The sequence below is a fragment of the Balaenoptera musculus genome, chromosome 11, assembly GCF_009873245.2.
Source record: "Balaenoptera musculus isolate JJ_BM4_2016_0621 chromosome 11, mBalMus1.pri.v3, whole genome shotgun sequence".
NCBI lineage: Eukaryota > Metazoa > Chordata > Mammalia > Artiodactyla > Balaenopteridae > Balaenoptera > Balaenoptera musculus.
This window is the reverse complement of record NC_045795.1, coordinates 67,505,233-67,531,814: the sequence shown is the minus strand read 5'-3', so window position 1 is coordinate 67,531,814 and position 26,582 is coordinate 67,505,233. Positions and strand designations below refer to the sequence as shown.

Below are 26,582 nucleotides of genomic sequence, written 5' to 3'. Positions count from 1 at the left end.
AAAACCCAAACTCATAGATACAGAGAATAGATTGGTGGTTGCCAGAGGTGGCGGGGCAGGAGGTGGTGGGAGGTGGAGGCAAAATGAATGAAGGGGGTCAAAAGGTACACACTTCCAGTTATAAGATACATAAGTCCTGGAGATGTACTGTATACAGCATGATGACTATAGTTAACAATACTGTATTGTAGGGCTTCCCTGGTGGCGCAGTGGTTAGGAATCCACCTGCCAACGCAGGGGACATGGGTTCGAACCCTGGTCCGGGAAGATCCCACATGCTGCGGAGCAACTAAGCCCGTGCACCACAACTACTGAGCCTGCGCTCTAGAGCCCACGAGCCACAACTACTGAGCCCATGCTCCACAAGAGAAGCCACTACAATGAGAAGCCTGCGCACTGCAACAAAGAGTAGCCCCTGCTCGCCACAACCAGAGAAAAGCCCGCGTGCAGCAACAAAGACCCAATGCAGCCAAAACAAAAAAAAACTGCATTGTATATTTGAAAGCTGCTAAGAGAATAGATCTTAAAAGTTCTCATCACAAAGAAAAAAACTTGTAACTCTGTGGTGATGGTTATTAACTAAACTTATTGTGGTAATAATTTCACAATATATACATATATCAAATCATGTTGTACACCTTGGACTAATACAATGTTATATGTCAATTATATCTCACTTTAAATAAATGGATAAATAAAAATTATATAGATATATATGTTAAATCTTTCCTCTTCCCCTCCTTTTCTTTACCCAAATGATAGCATACTCTACACTGTATCCTGCACCTGAAGTTTTCACATAAGATACCTCTATCTTTTTGTATCAGTCCTTGAAGAGCTGCCTTGTTCCTTGTGAGGGCTGCAGAGCAGTCTCTGCAAATATGCAGACTTTATGTAGCTAGCCCGCCAATGATGAACAGTTAGATTGTTTTCATTTTTTTGCTTTATAATTTTTTGTGTGGGCATATTGGTAGGATCAGCCTAGTAATGGAACTGTTGTGTCAAAGGCATTCATTGTTCATAGCAACACTATTCATAATAGTCAAAAGATAGAAACAACCCAAATATCCATCAGCTGGATGAATGGATAAACAAATTGTAGCATATACACACAATGGAATACTATTCAGCCATAAAAAGGAATGAAATGCTGATACATGCTACAAGGTAGATGAACCTCCAAAACGTTATATTAAGAAGCCATATACAGGACTCCCCTGGTGGTCCAGTGGCTAAGACTCCATGCTGCAAATGCAGGGGGCCCAGGTTCGATCCCTGGCCAGGGAACTAGATCCCAGATGCTGCAACTGAGAGTTTGCATGCTGCAACTAAGACCTGGTGCAGCCAAATAAATAAATATTTTAAAAAAGAAGCCATACACAAAAGGTTGCATATTTTATGCTTCCATTCATATTAAATATCCAAAATAAGTAAATCCATAGAAAAAGAAGAGCAGCCCCCGCTCGCCTCAACTAGAGAAAGCCCACATGCAGCAACAAAGACCCAATTCAGCCAAAACTAAATAAATAAATTTATTAAAAAAAAAGAATGTTTTGGAAGTAGACAGAGGTGGTGGTTGTACAACATAGTGAATGTACTGAATTGTTCACCTTAAAATGGTTAATTTTATGCTATGTGAATTTCACCTCAATTTAAAAGGGGGGGAGGGAATACACAGTAATAATTTTGTAGATATTGTCCTACATGAAGTTTGCACCAATCAGTCTATTTCCCCATCCTTTGACCATTGCAATTTTTTATTAAAATTTTTAATCTTTACCTATAAGTAAAAAATATGCAAGTCTAGTTTGATTTCCATTTATCTTTTTTTAATTAATTAATTTAATTTATTTATTTTTGGCTGCGTTGGGTCTTTGTTGCTGTGCGTGGGCTTTCTCTAGTTGAGGCGAGCGGGGGCTACTCTTCGTTGCCACACGCAGGCTTCTCATTGCAGTAGCCTCTCCTGTTGAGGCGCACAGGCTCTAGGTGGGTGGGCCTCAGCAGCTGTGGCATGTGGGCCCAGCAGCCGTGGCTCGTGGGCTCTAGAGCGCAGGCTCAGCAGGTGCGGCGCATGGGCTTAGTTGCTCTGCGGCATGTGGGATCTTCCAGGACCAGGGCTCGAACCCATGTCCCCTGCATTGTCAGGTGGATTCTTAACCACTGTGCCACCATGGAAGTCCCTGATTTCCATTTATCTTAATAGGAAAGGATACCAACTTTTCACAGGTTTGAGAGACATTATTTGTAGTTCCTTTTCTGTAGATGGTCTTTTTGTATCTTGTGCCCAGTTTTCTACTGGGCCATTGGTCTTTTTCTTATTGATTTATGAGAGCTCTTTATATATAAGGGAAATCAGCTCTTTATTTTGAAATGACTTGCAAGTACATTGTTTGTAGCCAGTTACAGTTTTATGTTTGTGTTTTGGTTTTTTTTTTTAATAAAATTTATTTATTTATTATTATTATTTTTTGGCTGTGTTGGGTCTTCGTTTCTGTGCGAGGGCTTTCTCTAGTTGTGGCAAGCGGGGGCCACTCTTCATTGCAGTGCGTGGGCCTCTCACTGTCGCAGCCTCTCTTGTTGCAGAGCACAGGCTCCAGACGCGCAGGCTCAGTAGTTGTGGCTCACGGGCCCAGTTGCTCCGCGGCATGTGGGATCTTCCCAGACCAGGGCTCAAACCCGTGTCCCCTGCATTGGCAGGCAGATTCTCAACCACTGTGCCACCAGGGAAGCCCTGTGTTTTGGTTTTGATGGTGGGTTTTTCCACATAGACTTTTTATTTTTAATGTAAATAAATGTTTTTTTCTCTTATGGTTTCTGGGTTTGGTGACATACTCAGAAGGACTTCTCTACTCGAAGATTTTACAATTTTCTCCCTTTGTTTCTTCAGTATTTTTATAGTTCACTTTTAAAAAAAAAATTTAAATCTTTGATCCACCTGAAAAAAAAATATGTTCTAATAATTTCAATGGCTGACTCGTTGTTGAGAAACATCAGCAAGAAAGGAACAACCAACCTGCTCCTGGACACTCTGATCATCCCTAGACTCATTTGAGGAGCTGTGTGCAGCTTTCTCATCTTTCTGCCTGAAACCAGATCTCAGCCAGAGATGGAGTCTGTTCGGATATTCCACTGGTCCTTAGGCTCCTCGCTTGCATCCTAGGCTCTGAAACTGCGCAGGACTGAGCCCCAATCCCAGTCTCCCAGGAAGTTCCTTTCTCTGGTTAAACCCTCATCACTCAGGTGTGAGACGGTGATGACGGTGATGGAGGTGATGAGGGCCACTGCCCAGCAGGATTTCTCATCCTTTGTTCCAATTTGAGTAAAGGAAACTAAGGTTCTTGGGGACACTCACTACCTTGTGAATCTGATCAAATCACTTTATCTCTCCAAACCTCAGATTCTTCATCTGTAAGGAGACAATAACACCTACCCTGTAGGGCTGTCATGAGGATTAAGTAAATGTGCCCAGTCATAGTTAGTGTGCAACACAAACACTCATAGTTCATTCAGACACTTTTTTTATTTGGCAAATATTATTGAGCACCTACTAATCCTGGGCACTGTTCTAGGTGTTGGGGATAGAGCAGGGGCAAAAATTTAACGACTGGTGGGGGGAAGACAATAAACAAATAAGCAAGTAAATATATGAATCAGGTAGTGATAAAAACAAAGAGAATGATGTAGGGTGGGGCCAACCAGGTATCAGGGGAGACCTTGATGTTAAGGATGCCATGTAGTTCACCCAGTGATGGACATTTTAATAGGGAACATAACCTTATTATTTTTCATCAATCTGTTTTCTTGGTTAAGTCCTGTTTCCAAGAGGTCAAGGTTCTTATGGTTCTGTGGAATTGCGAAGTGTTCTTGTGGAGGCCCACTACACAGGCCCAGTCCTCAGGGCGTGCACAGGAAGATGAACAAGAAAATCTTTCAATTTTGTGTGAGTTGGACTCTCAGGAGACCAGAAACCCAGGGTCTGGGGCACACAGAGGAGGGCTCAATTCTGTCTAGTTAGGGTGGGGTAGAGGGACAGGGAGCAGGGAGCTCATGCTGGGGCTAGATACCAGGCAGGCCACATCATCCATCATCAACTCTCAGCAACCCCAGCCCCCAAAGCCCGCCTCCTTTCTAATCTTCCCATCCAAAGTCCCAGGACAGGCTCTGACTGGACAGACTGGGGTCAAGTGCTCATCCTGACTCAGTCACAGTGGCCTAGAAGATACATTATGTTGGTAACAGCAGGCAGGGGCTGATGCCAGAGAAGGCAAGTCTGCTGTGTATGGAGCCAGAAGTTGATTAGGAGTTGGGAAGTTTCTCAGACTCACCAAGCTCTGACCCTCCTTCAACCTCCGGGCCTTTGCACACGCAATTCCCTCTTCTCAGAAAACTTTTCCCTCACTCTACCAGGCTTTCCTCCAGGTCTCCACTCAAATATCACCTCCTCCTAGTGGTCTCTTACTCTGCACAGGGCGCTCGCTGCCACAGACACAGCTCATTTGCTGACTGCCTAGTAGAATGTCGGTCTGGGCTCCCACTGCTAGGGCAGGGCCTGCGGGCCGGGACGCCTCGAGGAGCCCAGGCCCCACAGGAGGCGCTCAAGAAACGTCTCCGAGGAAAGGGATGCCACTCAAACGCACGCGCGCCCATCCACACACAGACCACACCCGCCCCCCGCCCGCTTTAAGGCCACAAGTTGGGGTACGCGTGGATCCCACCCACCTACAAACCCACCGGGCCGGAACTCACGGACACAACCCAGCCACAGACCACTCGGATCACGGTGCACAGGCTCAAACACGCGTGCGCCCACACACGCTCGGCCACACGCAGGCCCTTTTCTCTGCCACAAACACGGCACGCGCAAGCGCGCGGACAAGGCGATCAACTCAGTCGCGGGCCCACCCGAAACCAGGCGCCCACTACGCGCACGCGCGGTCCCGAGTCCCCGCCCCCTCCGGGTCTCGCCCGTCAGGGGCGGGGCGCTCTGGGGGCGGGTCTGCGGCACCGCCCGGGAAGCTGCGCGAGGCTGGGCGGCCGCCACCACATCCTCCTACTTCTTTTCCTCCTCCGAATCCAAGCGAGCCGAGCCGGGCCGGGGCAAAGCCTAGGGCTCCGAGGGCGCGGGCGGAGCGGGGCACCGAGTCATGGCGCACCAGACCGGCATCCACGGTGAGGGCGGATGGCGGACGGGCAGGGGGCCGAGGGTCAGTGCTCACGGCTGCGCCCCCTTGCTGGCTCTCGGCCCCTGTTTCTTCCCCGGCACCAGCCTGGGGAAGCTTCCTGTTCTCTTTTGCAGCCGCGGGTCGCCTGGGGTGGGCACATCTTGGTGGGATGCGGACTTACTGTGCATAGTTGAGGGTGGGCGTACATGTACGCACACAGCTGGGGTGGAAGTATCGGTGTTCCCATCTATGTATTTTTGCCTGTGTGTGCCCATCTTTGTATTTTTGTTCCTTTCTGGGGGTGGGTGTACCCGGATGTGCACATCTGAGGGAGTGTGCACGCATGTGCACTTGTCTTGTGTGTACAGTCCTGTGTGTGCACATCTGGATCTGACTGCTTGTGTACATCTAGTGCACATGCACTAATGGCTGATTGGACACTGTCGCATGGAATCATCTTTAGACATCAGTGTTTCGTGACTGTGTGCACATGTCTGTGGGTGTCTGTGTGCGTGTGCACAAGTTGGGTGCATTTCAGTGTTCATTTGTTACCATGGATGCGTGTATGGCTCGTATTGGTTTGTGTCTGTGTGAGGAGGGTGCCCTGACCTTGGGCTCTTCCTGGGACCCTCACAAACTAGGCTGGGAAAAACCTGGGACAGGTTTTTTAATAAGTGGGATGTGGAGAGTCGCCAATCTGACCTTGACCTCTGATCTCTCTGCCATTTTCCACTCTGATCTCCTGAGTCTGCCCCAGCCAGTGCTGGAAGGCTCCTGCTCCAAGCTGGAGGCAGGGAAGTGGGTCCTGACCCTAGAGATTCCAGGCCAGCTCTCCCGACCCCAAGCTTCTCCAGCCCAGAGCATCACCCTCCTCCCCCAAGGGGCCAGTTTCCTCCTTATACAGGATGGGGAAGAAGCAGTGGCCAGGAGCCAGGTGTCCTGACCCTACCTGGGCCTCAGTGTCCTCCTGTGTCACTGGCCTGGGAGGGCTGCCTGGCCTGTGGGGAAGGCCCAGATAGCCCAGTGGTTTGGCTGTCAGCCACTCCTCCCACCACATCAGGATTCCCTGCCCTGGGCCATCACCGTCAAGCAGCCTGACCGCCTGGATCTCTGCTTGTGGTTGTGGCCGCTTGGTGGCTGGCCCTGAGTGGGTTTCCCTGGCCACACCCCACAGGACCAGAAAAGGCGGGGGCCTGGGTCTGGGCCAGCCATTCTCCAAGAAGAGCTGGAGGGGCGGCTTCATGACTCAGCCCCACAGAAGGGAACAGCCCCTCACTGGACCTGCCCCTTCCTTCCCCTTTGTCTGATCATTGCTGCTGCCTCCAACTGAGAGGGGATCAGAAGTTAGGGCTCCTCCTCCCCACTCTAAGCTGACCGGTCCTGTGGCCTGGGCCCTTCCTCACTCCCTCATTTCCCATATGCTGCGATGGGCCTGCCTAGGGGAGTCTGAGGGCTGAGCCCCCCTCCCAGCCCTCCTTCTGCCTGGGAGCAGCCCACTTCTTCCCATTTCTGTCCTGAGGAGGTGGCAGGAGAGATCACCCTGGATGCCCAGGTGCCAGCCCTGACCTGGCCATAGGTGTGGATCTGCTGCCTCAGAGCTGGGCAGGGAGGGACCTGTAACCTGAGGCTTACTGGGAGGGGGGTGGGAGGTAAGGCAGTGGGGGGTGGGGGTGGGGGACATGAATCTTTGATGATAGAGGCTCAGGTGTCCCAGGCCTGGCCTCTGGATTATTGATGGTGACTGAGGAGGCATGGAGGGGGATGTCTCTTCCACTACTGGGGTGTCATTTTGTTCTGGTAACACTAGAAGGGGCGTGTCAGCCTCTCCCTTGGGAGAGGTCTGAGCAGGTGGAAGTGACAGCTCAGCACGGTCCCGCCGTCATTACAGTAATAAAAAATTAATAATTGCTCGGACTTCCCTGACAGTCCAGTGGTTAAGACTTCGCCTTCTGCTGCAGAGGGTGCAGGTTCATTCCCTGGTTGGGGAGCTAAGATCCCACATGCCTCAGGGCCAAAAAACCAAAACATAAAACAGAAACAATATTGTAACAAATTCAATTAATACTTTAGAAAAATGGTCCACATCAGAAAAAAATCTTTAAAAAATATTAGTAATTGTTACTAGGAGAGGCTCTAACCATGTGAGGGGTATTAGCTCCATGTTATAGATGAGTTTGAGGTTCAATGAGGTCAGAGGTCACAGATAGCTATGGGAAAGGTGGAGCCCCTGAGGTCAAGCTCTTCATCAGGGACCTGCTTGGGGTCCTCTGAGGGGCAGCTCTGTCCTGGCCCAGTGGGGCTGTGTCTCCATGCCATGCTGCTCTCAGCCCCAAGGGCCTGCCGGGCTTAGCTGGGACCCTGCCCACCCAGTGGCCTTGGAGTGTGGTATACAGCGTGAGGTCTCAGGCTCAGGGTCACCCTGCATGATGGGCACCTGAGGACATGACCAGAGTTTGTTTTCCTAAAGGCCCCCCCCACCCCGCCCTCGAGCTGCCGGGGCTGGGTCCTATAAATATTCTCTGACCTCAGCCGTCCAGCTGTGTTCCTGCAGAATTCTCCTGACCCCTGGGCAGCCCCAAGGTCATGCTGGCCTGGCCCTGTGCGCCCAGAGACCCAAGTAGGTCCTTCCCAACTTGGACCTTGGTTTCCCTCTCTGAACCACCAGTGGATCTGTGACTTCCATGGTTCCCTAGCTCTGACCATGATCCTCACTTCTGCACTTGGGTCCTTGGTCACTGGCTGTCACCTTTCAGCTCTGTGGCTCAGGGACCAAGACAGGGTCTGTTTTGAGGAGACCCTGAGAGTCACTCATCTTTCCAGCTACCTGGTGGTGGAGGCTTATCGCCCCCTGGCAGGGCTGTGCCAGGGCTGGCCTGGCTCCCCAGGGCCTCTCAGGGTTAGGCAGCGTGGCTGGTGGGCTGGGGCTGGGTGTGCATGCATGTGTGTCAGTGTGTACCTCTGTATTTCTGTGTACACTTTGTACAGCCACTTGCCTGTACACACATGTTAGCCACGCTCTGCATTTGCCTGTGTGTGAATTTATTAGCACCCTGGGGACTGTATCTGTGTGTGTGTGTCTGTGTGTTTGCACGTTTAAATGTGTGTGTCCATTTATGTTAGACCAGCTGAGTGGTGTGTTCATATATGAGGGCGTTTGCATTTCTGTTCCTCTCTCTGTCCCATAGTGTTTATGTGTTTCGTTCACACATGCTGGACTGAGTATGTACCCATTGGCACGTGCAACATGCAATGCATGCGTGTGTGTATGCGTGTACATGTGTGAGTAGACATAGTGGGCAGTGCGCATTGGGAGCATTTGTTCTTGTATTTCTGTCTGTGGACATGATGGTGCTGGGAGTGTCCCAGGCCAGCTCTGTGCTGGGCCTTCTTGGGGGGCAGGGGACAGGAGGGGGCCGTTCACTCTGGCTGGTTTGGCCTGTCCCAGAGCCCGCCCCATTCTCGGGTGGGCTGTCCCATCCCCGTGTGCCCTGTCAACAGAGTCATCCCAGCCAGCAGGCCGCCTGCCTGCCACCTCTGCTGGCTAAATTTGGGAGCTTGTGTTCAGCGGCTGTCTCAGGTTCCCAGTCACATGGGGGGCCGTATTTAACCCGGCTCCCAGCTCCGCCACCAGACCCCCAGGACAGAGCGGGCCCTGAGTGTGTTCCTGCCCACCGTTCTCCTTCTGTCTGCTCATCCTCCACCATGTTTCTTGTTCTGGTAGCTACCGAGGAGCTGAAGGAGTTCTTTGCCAAGGCGCGGGCTGGTTCTGTGCGGCTCATCAAAGTCGTCATTGAGGACGGTGAGTGCTTCCTACAGGCGAGGGTACAGGCTGGTGGCTGGACCCCGTTGCTTCTCTGGGAGGTGGGGGGACATTGGCTTCCAGCCCCCTCAGGACCTCAGTTTCCCATCTGAAAATGGGAGGTGTCTTGTAGGAGAGCGTTGGAGGTGGGCATGGTCATTCTGCCTGTTACACTGAGTAGGAAGCTGAAGCTGGGGGGATAGCAAGGAGAGCCCTCCCCGGGGGGTCCCGCCCAGCCTCCCCAGAGGCTCTGTAGTTGGCCGTTGGCCTAGTCAGGGGGCTGGGCTGGGTTAGGTAGGGTGGCAGGGGATGAGTAAGGCCAGGCACTGCCCCATGTGGCTAGTGCCACTCACCTCCCTGTGTGGTCGGCAAGCCTGGCCTCGCTTGGCCACTGGCTGGGGGAGATTCCTAAGGAGAAGCCAGGGCCCTGCCTTTGGGAAGTGCCCTCACAATGGGGAGAAGGGACTCGTGTCAGCCTCTTTGAGAGCAGGACTAGGGGATTCCAGGCTTGGCTAGGCCTTGACCTGGACCCGGGATACCTGGGGCTTCCGCAAGGGGAGGTGCTGGGGATGTAGGGGTTGGGGGGGCAGGTGAGCTTGAGCTGAGGCCTGAAGTGGGGAGGGGCTTTGAGGAGGTAGAGGATTAGACTGAGGCTTGGGGGGACTTGGGGTAGAAGAGTCCTGGGGTAGAGGACAGCTGAGGGGCTGGCCCTGGAAGTAAAGCGTACAGACTCCAGGACTGGGGGTGGGCCGGGCCGCCACAAATCCTTCCAGCCCTTCTTGGTAGCCATGCAGTAGTGGGCCCTTCTGGGGGCTCCCCGAATGGGGTTGGTGCCCAGCTGACTTTTCACACATTGAATTGGGTCAAAGCAGGGTCTGCCCAGACCCAGAATTCACCCCAGGCTTTAGGGCCAGAGTTGTGCTGGGCTTTGTCCAGGGTCCCCAAATTCAGATGCCCTCAGAGGCTGGGTCAGGGTCATTGGGGTAGGTCAGCCCCCCTGGACCCCTCCAAAGAAGGAACCCCAGTCCTCAGCCTTCCCTGTCGCCTCCCAGACAGGTTGTCCCTGTAGACGTTTAGCAGGAGGAGTCTCTAGGTGAGCCCTTACCTGCATTCAGCATTACAGCTGTGGGGGCACCTGGGAGTGCCCAGGAGGGTCCAGGCCTCCTGACAGGCAGCCATTGCCCAGCTCCCACTGAGTGTGGCTTGATCTGATTTTTCTAGAGAAGCCATGAATTCCACTTCTTATGTGAAACTTCCCAGTTTGAAAAATGTTGGCAACAAATTAAACAACTTGGGCAGTGCTGTTGGGGTCCAGTCGGCCCGTGACTGCTGGTTTTCAGCCTTGATCCCATCTGAGCTCTGGGAGGATAGGTGAGGAGGCCAAGGCCAGAGGGAGGCGGCTGGGCTGGTATGCCTGGCTTGTTGGGACTCCTGGACAGCCAGGCCCCTTGCCCCCATCAGGAGGGCCTGGTGGTCAGGTGCCGGTACCTCCTGGCCAGGCGGTGATTGTCCCCTTGCCCCAGTTCTTCCTCTAGCCTGGGCCTGTGCACATCTGGGCTGGTGTTTGGTGCCACACTAAGGCCCTGTGGGCTGATAGGTCAAGTGTATGTCCAGCCTCGATACCCCATTCAGCCACTCTGCACCAGCCAGGGAGGTAGCAGGCCTGGTCGGCCTCAGGCATTAAGAGGTTGGCTGCTTTTGATTTGTTACTTCCGGGGAAGCTGCAGCTGGTGGGGGGCAGCAGGGTAGCTGTTTATACAGTGTCTGGTAAGAGCCCCTGTCTCCCTCTTGCCCATGTGCCTTTGCGCCTGCAGATCCCTGTGGCCTGAGGCTGTGATCCCACTTCCCATAGCACATTCGTTCTGAGAAGGGTGTGCTGGGGGGTCTGCTGGAGCCCCAGGCTGAGGGAGGAGGGGGCAGGAGGTGGCCCAGTGGGGCTGTGTGCTGAGGAGCTGTGCGGTGGGTCTGAGTGTGTGGGTGTCTGTGAGGGGTCGCGTTGTCGATGGCTGTGGGCATGTGGCTGTGTGTCTTGGCTACTCCTTGGCTCACCTGGCCTCTGCCCCCAGAGCAGCTCGTGCTGGGTGCCTCGAGGGAGCTGGTGGGCTGCTGGGACCAGGACTATGATGGGGCCGTGCTGCCGCTGCTGGATGCCCAGCAGCCTTGCTACCTGCTCTACCGCTTGGACACGCAGAACGCCCAGGGCTTCGAGTGGCTCTTCCTCGCCTGGTCACCTGATAGTTCCCCTGTGAGTCCTAGGGACCCCTGCCCAGCCCCCAGATTGGAGGAGGGGGGAAGCTGGGTCTGATTGAGATAACACGGCCCTGCCCCAGGGAGTCTGAACGGGGGAGACATCAGATCCTGCACTAGAGAGTACGAGAGCAAGGGATGAGGTCCTGCGCTTGGAGCCTGGGGTCTCTGAGAGCGTCCAGCCAGATCAGCCTGACTCTGGGAAGCAGAGGTTGGGCTGGACAACGGCTCCCCCTGCTGCCTGAGCCGCCCTACTGCAGCCTCGCCCCCTCTGCTGGGTGCTCTGCTGCGCCCTCTGCTGGGTGTGTGGGCCCAATGAGGTGACCAGGTCCCCACCCAGAGGCTCTTGCCTGCTCCTGGACGGGCAGCCCTGCCTGGAGGGGTCTCATGGCTTGGCCCCCACCCTTCAGGTGCGGCTGAAGATGCTGTATGCAGCCACACGGGCCACAGTGAAGAAGGAGTTTGGGGGCGGCCACATCAAGGATGAGCTCTTCGGGACTGTGAAGGTAGGCCCCCTCCCCTGGGCGCCCCTCACCCCCTTCAAGGCCAGGACCACTAGGTTGCGGTCATGGACCCACAGAGGGTGAGGTGTTATACAGGCTCACAGAGTAAGTGGGTGCCAGGCTTGGGGATGAGTAGGGAGGGCTGCGAGGGTCCAAGGTCTGCAAGCTGGGGTGCTTAGTGGGCTTCTGCCAGCCCACCCCAAAGTGCTTGTTTACTCCTCTGCATCCACCGGCCAGGATGACCTCTCCTTTGCTGGGTACCAGAAGCACCTGTCATCCTGTGCGGCGCCTGCCCCGCTGACCTCGGCCGAGAGAGAACTTCAGCAGATCCGTATTAACGAGGTGGGTGCGCTGGACAGGGTGGGCAGAAGTCCTGGCCCGAGGCCCTCGAGGTCACGTCAGGCCCTGCTGGCCAAGCCTGTGCTCCCCAGGTGGGCTACACCCTGGTTTGGGCAGGTGAGGGCCTCGCTCAATGTTCACCTGTCCCCAGGTGAAGACAGAGATCAGTGTGGAGAGCAAACACCAGACCCTGCAGGGCCTGGCCTTCCCTCTGCAGCCTCAGGCCCAGCGGGCACTTCAGCAGCTCAGACAGAAGATGGTCAACTACATCCAGCTGGTGGGTGTGCGTTCCCTGCCCTAGGCACACACTCAGGGCGTGCTGCACCTCCACCCTGCTCCTGCGCACACGCATGAGCTCACGTCAGCTCACCCGTGTACTGGTGGGAACACGCCGCCCTCCATCCCTACCCGTTCCCTACAGTCGCCACGTGTGGTGGCTGCACTCTGTTCCCCTGCCCTGCCCGGCCCCGGCTCACCCACAGGGACTCCTGTGAGACACTGTCCCTCAATCCGCCCTCCACGCTGCGTACACACATCACCCCTGGGTTCACCCCTCAGCTCTGAGCCCCTTCCTGTCCCAGACTCCCTCTGCAGCCCCCTGACCACCCCCTTTCCCCAGCCAGGGTCCCTCTGCCCCAGTGGTCCAGCCTGCCCCCTTTCAAGCAGAACGGGTCCTCAGCTCTGAGGATAGGCTGGCCCAAGGGTGATGCCTCCTTGAGGTGAAGGTCCTCCCCACTGTCCTGTCCATTGTCCTTGCTGGGACTTGCTCTTCTAGCAGAGTGTTCAAAGGGGCAGAGTTGGGGCTGCGCCCAGGAGTGGCCTCTTCAGAGGGATCCACATGGCAGGATGGGGGAGGGGAGCCCCGGGAGAGGGAGATGACAGCAGGTTCCCACCTCAGGGAATTCTTGTTGGCGAGGGTGGGCCTGGGCCCTCCCCCGCGCGGTGCCCTCACATCTCCCCCTGCCCCTCGGCAGAAGCTGGACCTGGAGCGGGAGACCATCGAGCTGGTACACACAGAGCCAACGGACGTGGCCCAGCTGCCATCACGGGTGCCCCGAGATGCCGCCCGCTACCACTTCTTCCTCTACAAGCACACCCATGAGGGTGACCCCCTGGAGTCTGTGGGTGAGTGGCCACAGCAGGGCCCCCGCGCTGGCCCACAGCTGGGTGGGCCGCCTGCAGGGGCCATGGGGCAGCAGGAGTCCCAGGCCCACCGCGACTCACCTCCCTGTTCTCTGCAGTGTTCATCTACTCGATGCCCGGCTACAAGTGCAGCATCAAGGAGCGCATGCTCTACTCCAGTTGCAAGAGCCGCCTCCTCGATTCCGTGGAGCAGGACTTCCAGCTGGAGATTGCCAAGAAGGTGGGCGCCCATTCCCTAGGGCCTCGCCTCCCAGGGCCCTGTCACCCCACCCTCCACGTGGGGCATCAGGGTCCCGTGAGAATGGCAGAGCAGGGGCATTGTTGCCCTGTTGGTTGGATGGGGAGACTGAGGCCCAGGGAGTAGTGTGCATAGCCCAGGCTGCCCAGGTAACTGATGTCTTGGACAAGCCCAGCTGTTGACACCCATATCTCTCCTTTTTCCTGGGTCTGGAAGGCAGGTAGGGGGTGACAAGGCCTGCAGGGCAGCAGGCCCCAGGCGCTGTGCTCCTGGAGGTGCGTTTCAGGTGGGGATCTGAGAGGACACCCCAGGGCTAGAGTGAGAGAGATCAGGGGTGTGCCCCAGGAGTGGTGACCAAGGGTGGTGTGTGTTAGGGCCCTCCACCCTTGGAGTGACCGACCACTGCTTTGCCCTGCACAGATTGAGATTGGCGACGGGGCGGAGCTGACGGCCAGCTTCCTCTATGACGAGGTGCACCCCAGCAGCACGCCTTCAAGCAGGCCTCGCCAAGCCCAAGGGCCCCGGGGGCAAGCGGGGCCACAAGCGCCTCATCCGTGGCCCCGGCGAGAATGGGGACGACAGCTAGGTGGCGGGACCCGAGCCCTGCTGGCATGTGGAACTGTGGGGCTGCCCCTACCCCACCCCCACGCCATCCCCGCAGCCACCTCCCTCCTTCCCAGCCTGGGCTCTGGGGTGGCCTCCTGTGGGCAGGAGGGCTGGTGAGTGAACAGTCTTGCAGCTTCCGAGGACCACTGGGCTGGCATTTTGCGACCCTCCCCCTTTGCTGTTCCTGCCTCTCATCCATGTGCCCAGGGCATCTGGGGACCCTGCCCAGCTGGTTCAAGGGACTGGGTGGGGGACCTGGCATGAACCTGGCCCCCAGGGGAACTGAGACTAGGGTCCCAGCATGGCCCAGAAGCCTTTGCCCACAAGGGGTGCGGTCATTTGGGGCTGGGGAAGGGGGTCATTGCAGGACGAGATGGTTGAATGCTGTATTTTTTAAAGAATAAAATATTTTTAAATCAACAGTTGAGTCTGGCCCTGAGGGACCATCTCTGGCACTGGGAATGGGGAAGCCCTGAGCATAGAACTGTCCCCTCCCAATGCAGAAGGGGCCTGTTGGCCTGCTAGGTGGAGCCCCAGCCCTCCCGGCTGCAGATGTGTGGGAGAACCTGTGTTCCTGTGTATGAGGGCACGGCGTGGAGAGGCCGGCTTGTTGATGGGAGCTCCATCCAAGAGGCAGGCACACCGCTGCTGTGATATGGGGGATCTGGGTGATTCGTTTCTGTGGCTGCTGTAACAAAGTACCACCAAACTTACTGGCTTAAAACTACACATTTATTCTCTCACAGTTCTTAAGTCTGATATGAGTCTTACAGGGCTAACGTCACAGTTTTAGCAGGGCTGTTTCCTTCTGGAGGCCTCGGGGGAATCCATTTCCTCACCTTTTCCACCTTCTAGAGGCCGGTTGCATTCCTTGGCTTGTGGCCTCTCCATCTTCAAAGCCAGGGGCATAGCATCTTCTCTCTGATTCTGCTTCCCTCTGCTTCCGTTGCCACGTGGCCATCAGTAGTCAAATTCCCTCTGCCTCTGTCTTATAAGGACATTGTGATTGTATTCAGCTAATCCAGAATACTCTGCCCATCTCAAGATCCTTAACTTAATCCCACCCGCAAAGTCTCTATCACATAAGGGAACATATTCACAGGTGCCGGGGATTAGGACATGGACCTCCTTGGGGGCCTGCCACACTGAGTAAGCTCTGCCCACTAGGTTTCCCGGCTGCCGTGGGGCTGAGGCATGGTGGCTGTTTCCGTGGACCTCTGGATCTTGGTGTCTCCAGCCCGTGTGTGCATGTGCAGACTTCACTGTCAGCTCATTGGCCCTCTCTTAGGTACCTGCGTTCTGCCCCGAAGGGCCTGGGTTTCTGGTCCCAGGGAGTCTGGGAGAATCTCCCTCAGGCTTGGGATTCAGCAGGAACCAGAACTTCATTCTCTGCCTCTGAGAAGTGGGTGGAAGACTCCTCCCATCCTGGGTGGGAGGTGTGCAGGGGTGGGGACATGTGGGGCCAATGATGGATTCAGCTGCAGGATGGGCACCGTCCTTTTTCTTGAGAGTGCACCTTGGGCTGGGACTCAGGGCAGTATTCTATCCCTGGGGCCTCTCTCAGCCCCTACTAAAGCCCTTATTTATTTATTTTTAAAATTAATTAATTAATTAATTAATTTTTGGCTGCGTCGGGTCTTCGTTGCTGCGTGCGGGCTTTCTCTGGTTGCGGCGGGCAGGGGCTACTCTTCGTTGTGGTGCACGGGCTTCTCACTGCAGTGGCTTCTCTTGTTGTGGAGCATGGGCTCTAGGCTCGCGGGCTTTAGGCTCGTGGGCTTCAGTAGTTGCAACACACAGGCTCAGTAGTTGTGGCTCATGGGCTCTAGAGCGCAGGCTTAGTAGTTGTGGCGCATGGGCTTAGTTGCTCCAAGGCATGTGGGATCTTCCTGGACCAGGGCTCGAACCCATGTCCCCTGCATTGGCAGGCGGATTCTTAACCACTGCGCCACCAGGGAAATCCTAAAGCCCTTAGAATTGTAGGGAGGAGAGCTGGAACCCTAGCCAGAACCCAGAGAAGGAGGCTGTCCTTTCCCACCCCAAACACTGGTTCTCAGGTGAGCAGGAAGACAATGCCATCACCCTCAGACTGCTAAACCACCTGGGCCTGTGCACCAGCTGGACGCCTGGCAGCTTGGCACCTGCCTGCCATGACACCCATCCAGAGGTGGGCACAGAGAAGCACAGAGAAGCTTCCCCCTCCCAGCAGAAGCCCTATTTGTTTGTTCATTCATTCACTCATTCATTTAACCATCACTCAGAAACACTCTCTGTGCCTGCCCAGGGCTGAGTGCTGGAGACCCATGGATTCAGCAAATATTGAGCACCTACTATGTGCCGGGTACTGTGCTGGGCTCTGGGGACACAGACAAAAAGATCCTTGCCCTCAAGTAGCTGACATTCCAGCAGAGGAATAAGAGAATATACAAGAAACCATGAAAAATCAGTATTACGGTGTGTTAGCAGGTAAAAACTGTTAAGGACAAATTACGTATAAGAGCTCAGGAATACCCAATCTGGGGTAGGGGGTTTATAAGAATGTCAGAGAAGACCTCATTGAGAGGGTGATGTGTGAGCAGAGATGTAAAGGTGGTGAGGGAGGGGACCATGTGAGTATCTGGAAAAAGCTTCAAGACAGAGGGAACGGGGACTCCCTGGTGGACCAGCGGTTAAGACTCCATGCTCCCAATGCAGGGGGTCCAGGATTGATCCCTGGTCAGAGAACTAGATCCCTCATGCCGCAACTAAAAGATCCCACACGCCACAACGAAGATCCTGTGTGCCGCAACTAAGACCCAGAGCAGCCAGATGAATGAATGAATGAACGAACAGCACATTCAAAGACCCTGGGGCAGGAGAGTACATGGGTGTGTTCAAGCCACAGCTAGAAGGCCAGTGGCTGGAGACTGGTCAGGGAGGCAGTGGGAGGGCAGATACCATAGGACCTTGCTGGCTATGATGTAGACTGGCTTTGACCCCAGAAAGAGCCATGGAGGCATCTGAGCAGAGGAGGGACCTAATGTGACCTAGGGGTCTAATGAGAATAAGCCGTGGGGCTTGAGAGCAGAATCAGGACAGCCCTGAGGAGGCGACGACTGCACTGGTCTAGGCAAGAGGTGATGGCGGCTCAGATCAGGCTGGTGGACGTGAAGGTGGGGGGCAACGGGCAGATTCTGAACATGGAGCCAGCAGGACTTGGTGAGGGTCCCAGGTCACCTTGAGGCTTTGGGCCTGAGTGATCTGTTATGATTACCTGGGTCAGAAGGATCGTGTGAAAAGAGCCTCAGGGGAGGATGAGCCAGGAGGTCCCAGCTGGTCCAGCCATGGGGTTTGTGCTCTGACGGTGTGTTGGGAATGCAGAGGAGGCCCTGCTTCTAGAGAAAGCGGCAGCTGCAGTGGGGCAGGTGAGCCTGGGCAAGGCCAGTGCTGCCCCCCGACCCCGTACGCCAGGCCCGGCATGGCACACAGAGCCCTGGGGATGGGGCCGCAGGGCAGGAAAGGGCAGTGTGGGAGCTGCTGGCCTGAGAGTGCTGCCTGGGGGCAGGGGCTGAGCAGGCCCTGGCATGGGTGTCAGCAGCCCACCCAGGTCTGGCACTGCCCCTAATTCCACTCTCTCACTGACCTTAGACTGGGCTCTGGGTGGTTGTTTCTCCCCAGACTTCCCAGAGGTCCGGTGTGAGGACCATGTGGGATGTGGCGGATTCTTAGGACAGGCTGTGGAGAAGAGGGCGGGGGGAGAGTGGAAAGAGGAAGAGGTGAAGGGGCCGGCTGCCACCTGACTATGCAAATGGCCTCTGACTCATTGCATCCCCCCGACACCCCTGCCCTGGGCATGGGGTGGGGGAAGGAAGGGGGCTAGGTTATTGTGAAATTCTCACTTCCTCTGTTCCCCGAGCCGTCACCACGGGAAGGGGCTGTGAGTGCGAAGCATCCTTCCCTGCAGCTGCTGCCTAGTCTGCCAGCCAGACCCTCTGGAGAAGCCCCCCTTCCCTGTCATGGTAGGACAGCGGCCCTCACTCCCCAGGGAAGGGGACAGTGGGAAGTGGTAGGGAGAAAGGTGGGTTTGGTGGCTGCAATGGTGAAAGGGACAGTCACCCAGGTGGCCCTGGGGAAACTCACTGAACCCTGAAGACATCAGAGCAGAAGACCGTCTCTGAGCCATGAGACACAAACCCACTGCCTGGGTGAGGAGGCTGGGGCCTAGGGCTGTGCTCAGTGGTGGTGCTGGGCTGCGAGCAAGGGGACCCCCAGGCTGGGCGCTGTCTGCCCTTTGCTGCCCAGCCTCCCCTCCAATCCATTCTGACCCACAGCAGGTTGAGTGCTTGGGCTGGGTGAGGTGGGCAGAGGGGGAAAGAGCTGGGCAGTGCCCACCCTGGCCAGGGCCCTGGGTGGTAGCCAGCCTGAACCCCAGCAGGAGACCCTCATTCCCACCTCTTGGCCAAATGCAGAGGGAGGGCTGGGGGAAGCCTGGTAGAAAGCAGAGGGAGATTTTCAGGGGGCTGGAGGGAAGGGAAGATGCCTCCTTGCTCAGGAGGAAAGAGAAATGACCTCTGAGGAACGGAAGGAGAGAGTCGGGGAGAGCCTGGGGGGCCTGTTGACCACCTACCTGGCTCTCCTGTCCAGTTGGGGTTTGGTTGAATGAAAGCTCTAGATCATGAGTCTGGATTTCAGGTCCAGAACCAGTTCTGACTCCCCGTTCTGAGTCAAAGGCTGGGCCTCAGACCTGAGTCCAAGTTCCCTGTGGGCCTTGGAGGTGGGATGGGCACTGGGCAGAGAAACAGGAACCTCCCTGGAGGGCTGGGAGCCCTGCGGGAGACCCCGGGGGGGCGCAGGAGAGGTGGAGCTGGGGCCGTACCCTCACACGGTGCCCACCCCGCAGGGCCCCTGCCGTGCCCGGCACCCCTTTTCTCTCCTGGTGCAGGCGGCAGCACTGGCTGCAGCCCTGGCCCAGGGCACCCTGCCTGCCTTCCTGCCCTGTGAACTCCAGCCTCACGGCCTGGTGAACTGCAACTGGTTGTTCCTGAAGTCTGTGCCACACTTCTCGGCCGCAGCGCCCCGGGCCAACGTCACCAGCCTCTCCTTGCTCTCCAACCGCATCCACCACCTGCATGACTCCGACTTCGCCCACCTGTCCAGCCTGCGGGTCCTCAACCTCAAGTGGAACTGCCCGCCGGCCGGCCTCAGCCCTATGCACTTCCCCTGCCACATGACCATCGAGCCCAACACCTTCCTGGCCGTGCCCACCCTCGAGGAGCTGCACCTGAGCTACAACGGCATCACGACCGTGCCCGCCCTGCCCAGGTCCCTCGTGTCCCTGTCGCTGAGCCACACTAACATCCTGGTGCTAGACCCCACCCACTTCGCCGGCCTACACGCCCTGCGCTTTCTGTACATGGACGGCAATTGCTACTACAAGAACCCCTGCCACCGGGCACCGGAGGTGGCCCCGGGCGCCCTCCTTGGCCTGGGCAACCTCACGCACCTGTCGCTCAAGTACAACAACCTCACGGAGGTGCCCCGCCTCCTGCCCCCCAGCCTGGAGACCCTGCTGTTGTCCTATAACCACATTGTCAGCCTGGCGCCCGAGGACCTGGCCAATCTGACCGCCCTGCGTGTGCTCGACGTGGGTGGGAACTGCCGCCGCTGTGACCATGCCCGCAACCCCTGCATGGAGTGTCCGAAGCACTTCCCCAAGCTGCACCCCGACACCTTCAGCCACCTGAGCCGCCTCGAAGGCCTGGTGTTGAAGGACAGTTCTCTCTACAGACTGGACAACAGATGGTTCCGTGGCCTGGGCAGGCTCCAAGTGCTAGACCTGAGTGAGAACTTCCTCTATGACTGCATCACCAAGACCACGGCCTTCCGGGGCCTGGTCCGGCTGCGCAGGCTCAATCTGTCCTTCAATTACCACAAGAAGGTGTCCTTCGCCCACCTGCACCTGGCGCCCTCCTTCGGGGGCCTGGTCTCCCTGAAGGAGCTGGACATGCACGGCATCTTCTTCCGCTCGCTCAGCGAGACCACGCTCCAGCCGCTGACCCACCTGCCCATGCTCCAGATTCTGCGTCTGCAGATGAACTTCATCAACCAGGCCCAGCTCAGCATCTTTGGGGCCTTCCCAGGCCTGCTCTACGTGGACCTGTCAGACAACCGCATCAGTGGAGCTGTGAGGCCGGCAGCCACCTTGGGGGAGGCGGATGGTGGGCCGAAGGTCTGGCTGCCGTCCAGGGACCTCGCTCCAGGCCCACTGGACACCCTCAGCTTGGAGGACTTCATGCTAAGCTGCAAGAACTTCAGCTTCACCTTGGACCTGTCACGGAACAACCTGGTGACGATCCAGCCAGAGATGTTTGCCCGCCTCTCGCGCCTCCAGTGCCTGCACCTGAGCCACAACAGCATCTCACAGGCGGTCAACGGCTCGCAGTTCGTGCCGCTGACCAGCCTGCGGGTGCTGGACCTGTCCCACAACAAGCTGGACCTGTACCACGGGAGCTCATTCACGGAGCTGCCGCGACTGGAGGCGCTAGACCTCAGCTACAACAGCCAGCCTTTCAGCATGCAGGGCGTGGGCCACAATCTCAGCTTCGTGGCCCAGCTGCACTCCCTGCGCTACCTCAGCCTGGCACACAATGACATCCATAGCCGTGTGTCCCAGCAGCTCTGCAGCGCCTCGCTGCAGGCCCTGGACTTCAGTGGCAATGCCCTGAGCCAGATGTGGGCTGAGGGAGACCTCTATCTCCGCTTCTTCCAAGGCCTGAGAAGCCTGGTCCTGCTGGACCTGTCCCAGAACCGCCTGCATACCCTCCTGCCACGCACCCTGGACAACCTCCCCAAGAGCCTGAAGCTGCTGCGTCTCCGTGACAATAACCTGGCCTTCTTCAACTGGAGCAGCCTGGCCCTCCTGCCCCAGCTGGAAACACTGGACCTGGCGAGAAACCAGCTGAAGGCCCTGAGCAATGGCAGCCTGCCGTCTGGTACCCGGCTCCGGAAGCTGGACCTCAGCGGCAACAGCATCGGCTTCGTGACCCCCGGCTTCTTTGTTCTCGCCAAGCGGCTGGAAGAGCTCAACCTCAGTGCCAACGCCCTCAAGACGGTGGACCCCTCCTGGTTTGGCTCCCTAGCGGGCACCCTGAAAATCCTAGACGTGAGCACCAACCCGTTGCACTGTGCCTGTGGGGCAGCCTTCGTGGATTTCCTGCTGGAGGTGCAGGCTGCCGTGCCTGGGCTGCCCAGCCGAGTCAAGTGTGGCAGTCCGGGCCAGCTCCAGGGCCGCAGCATCTTCGCACAGGACCTGCGCCTCTGCCTGGACGAGGCCCTCTCCTGGGACTGTTTTGGCCTCTCCCTGATGGTGGTGGCCCTGGGCCTGGCTGTGCCCATGCTGCACCACCTCTGCGGCTGGGACCTCTGGTACTGCTTCCACCTGTGCCTGGCCTGGCTGCCCCGGCGGGGGCAGCGGCGGGGCGCAGACGCCCTGTTCTACGATGCCTTCGTGGTCTTCGACAAGGCGCAGAGCGCAGTGGCCGACTGGGTGTACAACGAGCTGCGGGTGCAGCTGGAGGAGCGCCGTGGGCGCCGGGCACTCCGCCTGTGCCTGGAGGAGCGTGACTGGCTACCCGGCAAGACGCTCTTTGAGAACCTGTGGGCCTCGGTCTACAGCAGCCGCAAGACCCTGTTTGTGCTGGCCCACACGGACCGGGTCAGCGGCCTCTTGCGTGCCAGCTTCCTGCTGGCCCAGCAGCGCCTGCTGGAGGACCGCAAGGACGTCGTGGTGCTGGTGATCCTGCGCCCCGACGCCTACCGCTCCCGCTACGTGCGGCTGCGCCAGCGCCTGTGCCGCCAGAGCGTCCTCCTCTGGCCCCACCAGCCCAGTGGCCAGGGCAGCTTCTGGGCCCAGCTGGGCATAGCCCTGACCAGGGACAACCGCCATTTCTACAACCGGAACTTCTGCCGGGGCCCCACGACAGCCGAATAGCACAGAGCAGCAGCCCAGCATGCCTCGTCCCCCCCTCTACTTGCCTCTCTGCCTGGGATGCCCCAACCTGCCTTGCTCTGCGAGACCACTGGTCTGCCTCCCCCTCCCCGCAGCCCCTGGCATATAGCAGGTACTTAATAAATGCTACCGGAGGGCCAACAGCTAACCCTGAGCTCACTGGAGGAGTGAGTGGGAGGAAAAGGGGAGAATTCTCCAGGCCTTCCTAAAATGAAGGGGAGCAAGAGGTGATTTGGGGGTAATTGCCATGGAGAAAAAGAGAGGGCCCACGGGGCATGGGTCCGCAGGGGAGGGAAGATGCTAAGGGCAATTGTGTTCACTGGCATCTTTTCAGGGGAGTCTGAGGAAGACCACCGAGTGTGGCCTTGGTCTTTCCCAGAGAGCAGGCTGGGTCTTCTGCCCCTGTCAAACCCTCCCCAGATGCCCAGTCCTACCGAGCTCAGCATTCCTCTGGAACTGGTCTCAGGATCTGCCTCCTTCACCAGCTGGAACTGAAGCTGCCTCAAGGGCAGAGAACCTGCAGGCCCCCTTCATTTCTGACTGGCGCCAGATTCCTTGGAGGCGGCGGCCCTGGGGAATGTTCATTCCTAAGGAGATGGGGAAGATTTGAGGCAAGTTCAGAGGGGTGATTGTGCCCTCTAGTGGCCATGTCTGTGCTGCACCCAGGAGGCTGGTCCAGGCTGGGGAGAGGAAGGCCTGCGTGTGAATCCTGGCAGCAGCGAGCTGAGAGTCAGGGAAGATTCTAGGGTGAGCTCACAATCCATCCCTTTCTGTTTCCACCTAGAGCACATGCTCAGTCTCTCTGTTCTGACATCAAATGGACACCTAGATGAGCCGCCACCTCTCACAGCTGATTGCACTTAGGTGAGAGTTGCAGCCAGGGTGGAGTATGTGTTTCTAGTTTTGATACTAGATTTCAGTGTAGATTTTGGGATACTGCCAGGAGCCTTGATGCCCACATGCCCAGTGTTTGGAGGCAGCCTGTTCACGGTCTCCACAAGTGTTTGGAGAGTTGTGGGTCCTGTCAGGCCCAGAGTTCTTGTGGTGCTTTGCCCAGGCCAGCTGCCTCACCATCCCCACAAGTAAATCTGCCCTTTGAGGAGCAGAGGAGACACCTGCAGCCTCTCAGTCAGAGCTGGGGCCTGGGGCGGTGGGAGAGTGGAACCAGCTGAGCTGGCCCAGGCCAGTTTGGGGCAGCTCAGGGGCTCAGGGCCTCTGGGCTGGAAGGTTGGAGCTCACGTAGACTTGGCTAATCTTGCAGCCCTGGTGGAGCTGGGAGGCTGCTTTTGCCCTCCCTCCAGGCCACAGCTGGGAGAGAAGTATAGGTTTCCTTCTCCTTTCTGACCTGGGTATAGGGGCTCCTGCAGGGGGCTGGCATCCCCTATTATCTGCCTGCCTGAAAGAAAGACAGAGGAGGATCTCTGACCCACCTATCAGAAGCCCCACAAGGGCCCTGACCCAATCCAGCTTCTGGAAGGGCAGGCTGAAGTTATAGCATGGCCCCATGAGCTTCCGTGGCCCATGCCTGGGGAGAAAAGAAAACAGGGACCATCCTTCCCCCAGGCTGGAGTCTTGGGGGAGGCCCCTGCTGAGTGTCTCTGAGACCTCTCTGGCAACATCTGGAGCAGGAGCAGGAGGCAGGGCCCTGTCCAGGGCACCACATTTTGCATGTGGGAAGCACAATTTGCCTGTCTCAGACCAACAGAGTCTGCCCTTGGGTAGCTCCCAGCTAGAGCCTCCACATACACGGTCACTCACTCATGCTCCCAGACCTGGTTCCTTTGGGGCTGAGGATTCAGAAGAAGAGCATTTTGGAGATGAAGCATGGGGGCTATGGTAGGAGCACTGTTGGGCTGCGCTTAAGTGAGTCTACGGGTCCATGGTGCTTGGATCAATCTGCAGCGAAAGGCTCTGCTGCTGTCTATGGCGTCGGGGACAGAGCCACTAACCCAGGCCCCACAGGGGGCGCTAGGAGCTGGGCAGGAGATAGGGTGGTCGGGAAGGGTGCTCGTGGCTGGCTCCCAGCCCTCTCCTCCACACTGCTGGACATCCATCCTCGCCACTGCCCACAACGCAGCTCTGCAAGGCTGTGGAAGAGATTGGCCTCAGGTCAGGTTACCTGGGGCGATCACCAGCTCTGCCATTCGGGTTATCCTGTGCAGGTGACCTCCCTTGCAGAGCCTGTTTGCTCATCTGAAAATGGGGATGGCCAGAGTTACTCTGCAGGCTGTTACAAGGGTCTGTGGTAATGTATGTAAAGTCTGGGAAACCTAGCGGGTCCTTGGTGGTCATTATTAGGTAAGGGACTTATGCTGAGGACAACTAGCTGATGTGGCTTCGAGATTTTCTCTCTCCACCCAGAGATGGATCCTCCTGAATCAGGGCCCCTGCCCAGAGCACTGAACGGGGTTTGGAGGCAAATGTGGTTGAATCGGAGGCTCGTGAAGCTGGGAGGAGGACTGAGGTGCCTGCGGACCCTGGTGTTTCCTCCTTGTGCTTCTTTGCTGTTGGGGAGCAGTGTGTGCTAGACAAGTAGAGGGCATGAGACTTAGGACAACTTGACGGGAAGAAATGTAAATGTAAGGAAATGCTACCTGCTAAGATTCTAAGCTACAGCTCTCCCTTTCCTCTCTAAGACATTTTATTTAACACCCTAGGCTTCTAAATATTCTTGGGAAACTTCCGTGACATCATACATTTTCACACTTGGATTCTTATTAGAAGCCAAGCTTCTCCTGTGTAAGCAGTTGATAAATCCATCCGCTCCCTCCATAACATTCCATCATCCTTTGTTCTCATAACCACCAGCAGCAAGGAGGAGTTGAGCTCATGACCTTGTTGACCCAGCTGGCTCTGAGTCTTAATGAGAAGGAAGGTGGGTCTCGTTAAGCGTTCAGGGAGAAACACGACCCAGGGTAGAGGGGAAACCACACTGGGCGGAAAGGAGGTGGAGGGAGTTCTAGGCGTGGGAACGTGGCGGACAATGGAAAGGCCCTGAAGACTCTCGTGAAGTAACAGAGCTGGGAAGGCTGAGTGAGGCATGTTTCCTGAGCAGAAAGGAACCGCGTGGTTTTTCCAAGGGGACGTGACTTCCATCACGCCCAGTGGCCTGCCCAGGTGTGTGGCTTTATCTGATGGGACCAGGACTCAGCGAGCTCTCTCAGTGCCTGGGCTGATTAGGGGCGTGGGGCCACCCCCAGCCGCCCCTGGAGCTGAGAGAGGCCAGTGAGGCCGGGAGGCTCTGTGTCCTCCGGCTGCTTGGTTGAGCTTCGGCTCACCTATTCTTTCTGGTAAAGTAGCCTTGAGTGTTCTCACTGGTCCCTATTATGGGCTGAATGTTTGTCCTCCCATCGGTTGAAGCAATAACCCCCAGGTGATGGCATTTGGAGGTGGGGCCTTTGGAAGGTAATTAGATTTAGATTAGGGCAGGAGGTGGGCCCCTTGTGGTGGGATTAGTGGTCTTATAAGAAGAGGAAGAGGGAAAGGTCACGTGCATTTATAGTGAGAAAGCAGCTGCGTGCAGGCCAGGGAGAGGGCTGGCACCAGGAACTGAATCTGCTGGCACCTTGACCCGCGACTTCCAGTCTCCAGAACGGTGAGAAACAAATGTTTGTTGTTTAAGCCCCGCAGTCTGTGGTGTTTCGTTACAGCTGAGACAGTCCCCTTTCGTTCACTCAGCACATTTGCTCAACGTCCACTGTGTGTGTCAGGTACTGTGCATGGCATTGGGGAGAGAGAAGCAAGGAGAACGACAGGGGAACGGTCAACAGGGGTGGTGACCAAGGCTTTGAAGGGAAGCCCGGGGGGAGGCCAAGTGATGGTGAGAACACAGGAGGGGCTGCCTTAGTCCGGGGCCTCAGGGAAGGTCTCCTCGCGGACCCTTCTCCTGTGTGAAGAGAGGCACCCACACCACGATCCAGGAAAGCGAAATCCAGGAGAGAAACAACGGCTAACACCACCAAGGTCTGGAAGCTGGTGAGAACGTCCGGGGGTGTTTGAGGCCCAGGAGTATGTTTCCACACGTGAGGCAGAGCGAACAGATTGGGGTGGGATGGGAGATGAGGTTGCAGAGCTGGATGGGATCCTGATCCCAGAGAATGTCATCAGTCTGTGTGACAATCTAGAATTTAATGAGTGCAATTCGAAGACCCAGAAAAATTTTCTACAGGGGAGGGACAGGATGTGATATATATATTTGTTTTTTAGGCTGCACTGCATGGGATCCTAGTTCCCCAACCAGGGATCAAACCCGGGCTCCGTCAGTGTAAGCGCCGAGTCCTAACCACTGGACCGCCACGGAACTCCGTTTTTTTAAAAAGCTCTCTCAGGCTGCTGTGTGGGGTAGAGGCTGGGGCGGGTGCCAGGATGATGGTGGCGTGAGCAGGATGGTAGCAGTGGGAGGTGACAGGAAGTGGCCTGGCCTGAGGTGTATCTTCGAGGTAAAACGTACATGACTTGCTAACAGTGTCACGCGTGGGCAAGACAGAGTTGTTTTCCACATGAGAGGCAGGAGTAACTGGGTAGATGTGGGACGATGAGGAGAAGGGCAGGAAGGGGAGGA

At 56.6% G+C, this 26,582-nt stretch overlaps 1 protein-coding gene across 1 annotated transcript; it reads left to right on the top strand.

The window, feature by feature from the left end:
- Positions 1-4,995: 4,995 nt before the first annotated feature.
- Positions 4,996-22,060, top strand: TLR9 (toll like receptor 9). The gene is made up of 9 exons (XM_036869686.1): positions 4,996-5,169; positions 8,884-8,961; positions 11,028-11,206; positions 11,619-11,714; positions 11,949-12,053; positions 12,202-12,327; positions 13,025-13,175; positions 13,292-13,413; positions 18,914-22,060. Exons 1-9 carry the CDS (start codon positions 5,145-5,147, stop codon positions 22,001-22,003), a joined length of 3,972 nt encoding a protein of 1,323 aa, XP_036725581.1. The 5' UTR covers positions 4,996-5,144; the 3' UTR covers positions 22,004-22,060.
- Positions 22,061-26,582: the final 4,522 nt, after the last annotated feature.

What these genes read in the sequence shown, in the direction of transcription:
- TLR9 (XM_036869686.1), top strand. Translation starts at nt 5,145, where the DNA reads ATGGCGCACCAGACCGGCATCCACG. An exon ending in CAAAGTCGTCATTGAGGACG is followed by an intron (nt 8,962 to 11,027) that starts GTGAGTGCTTCC and finishes CTCTGCCCCCAG; the next exon opens with AGCAGCTCGTGCTGGGTGCC. An exon ending in AGCTGGAGATTGCCAAGAAG is followed by an intron (nt 13,414 to 18,913) that starts GTGGGCGCCCAT and finishes CCCACCCCGCAG; the next exon opens with GGCCCCTGCCGTGCCCGGCA.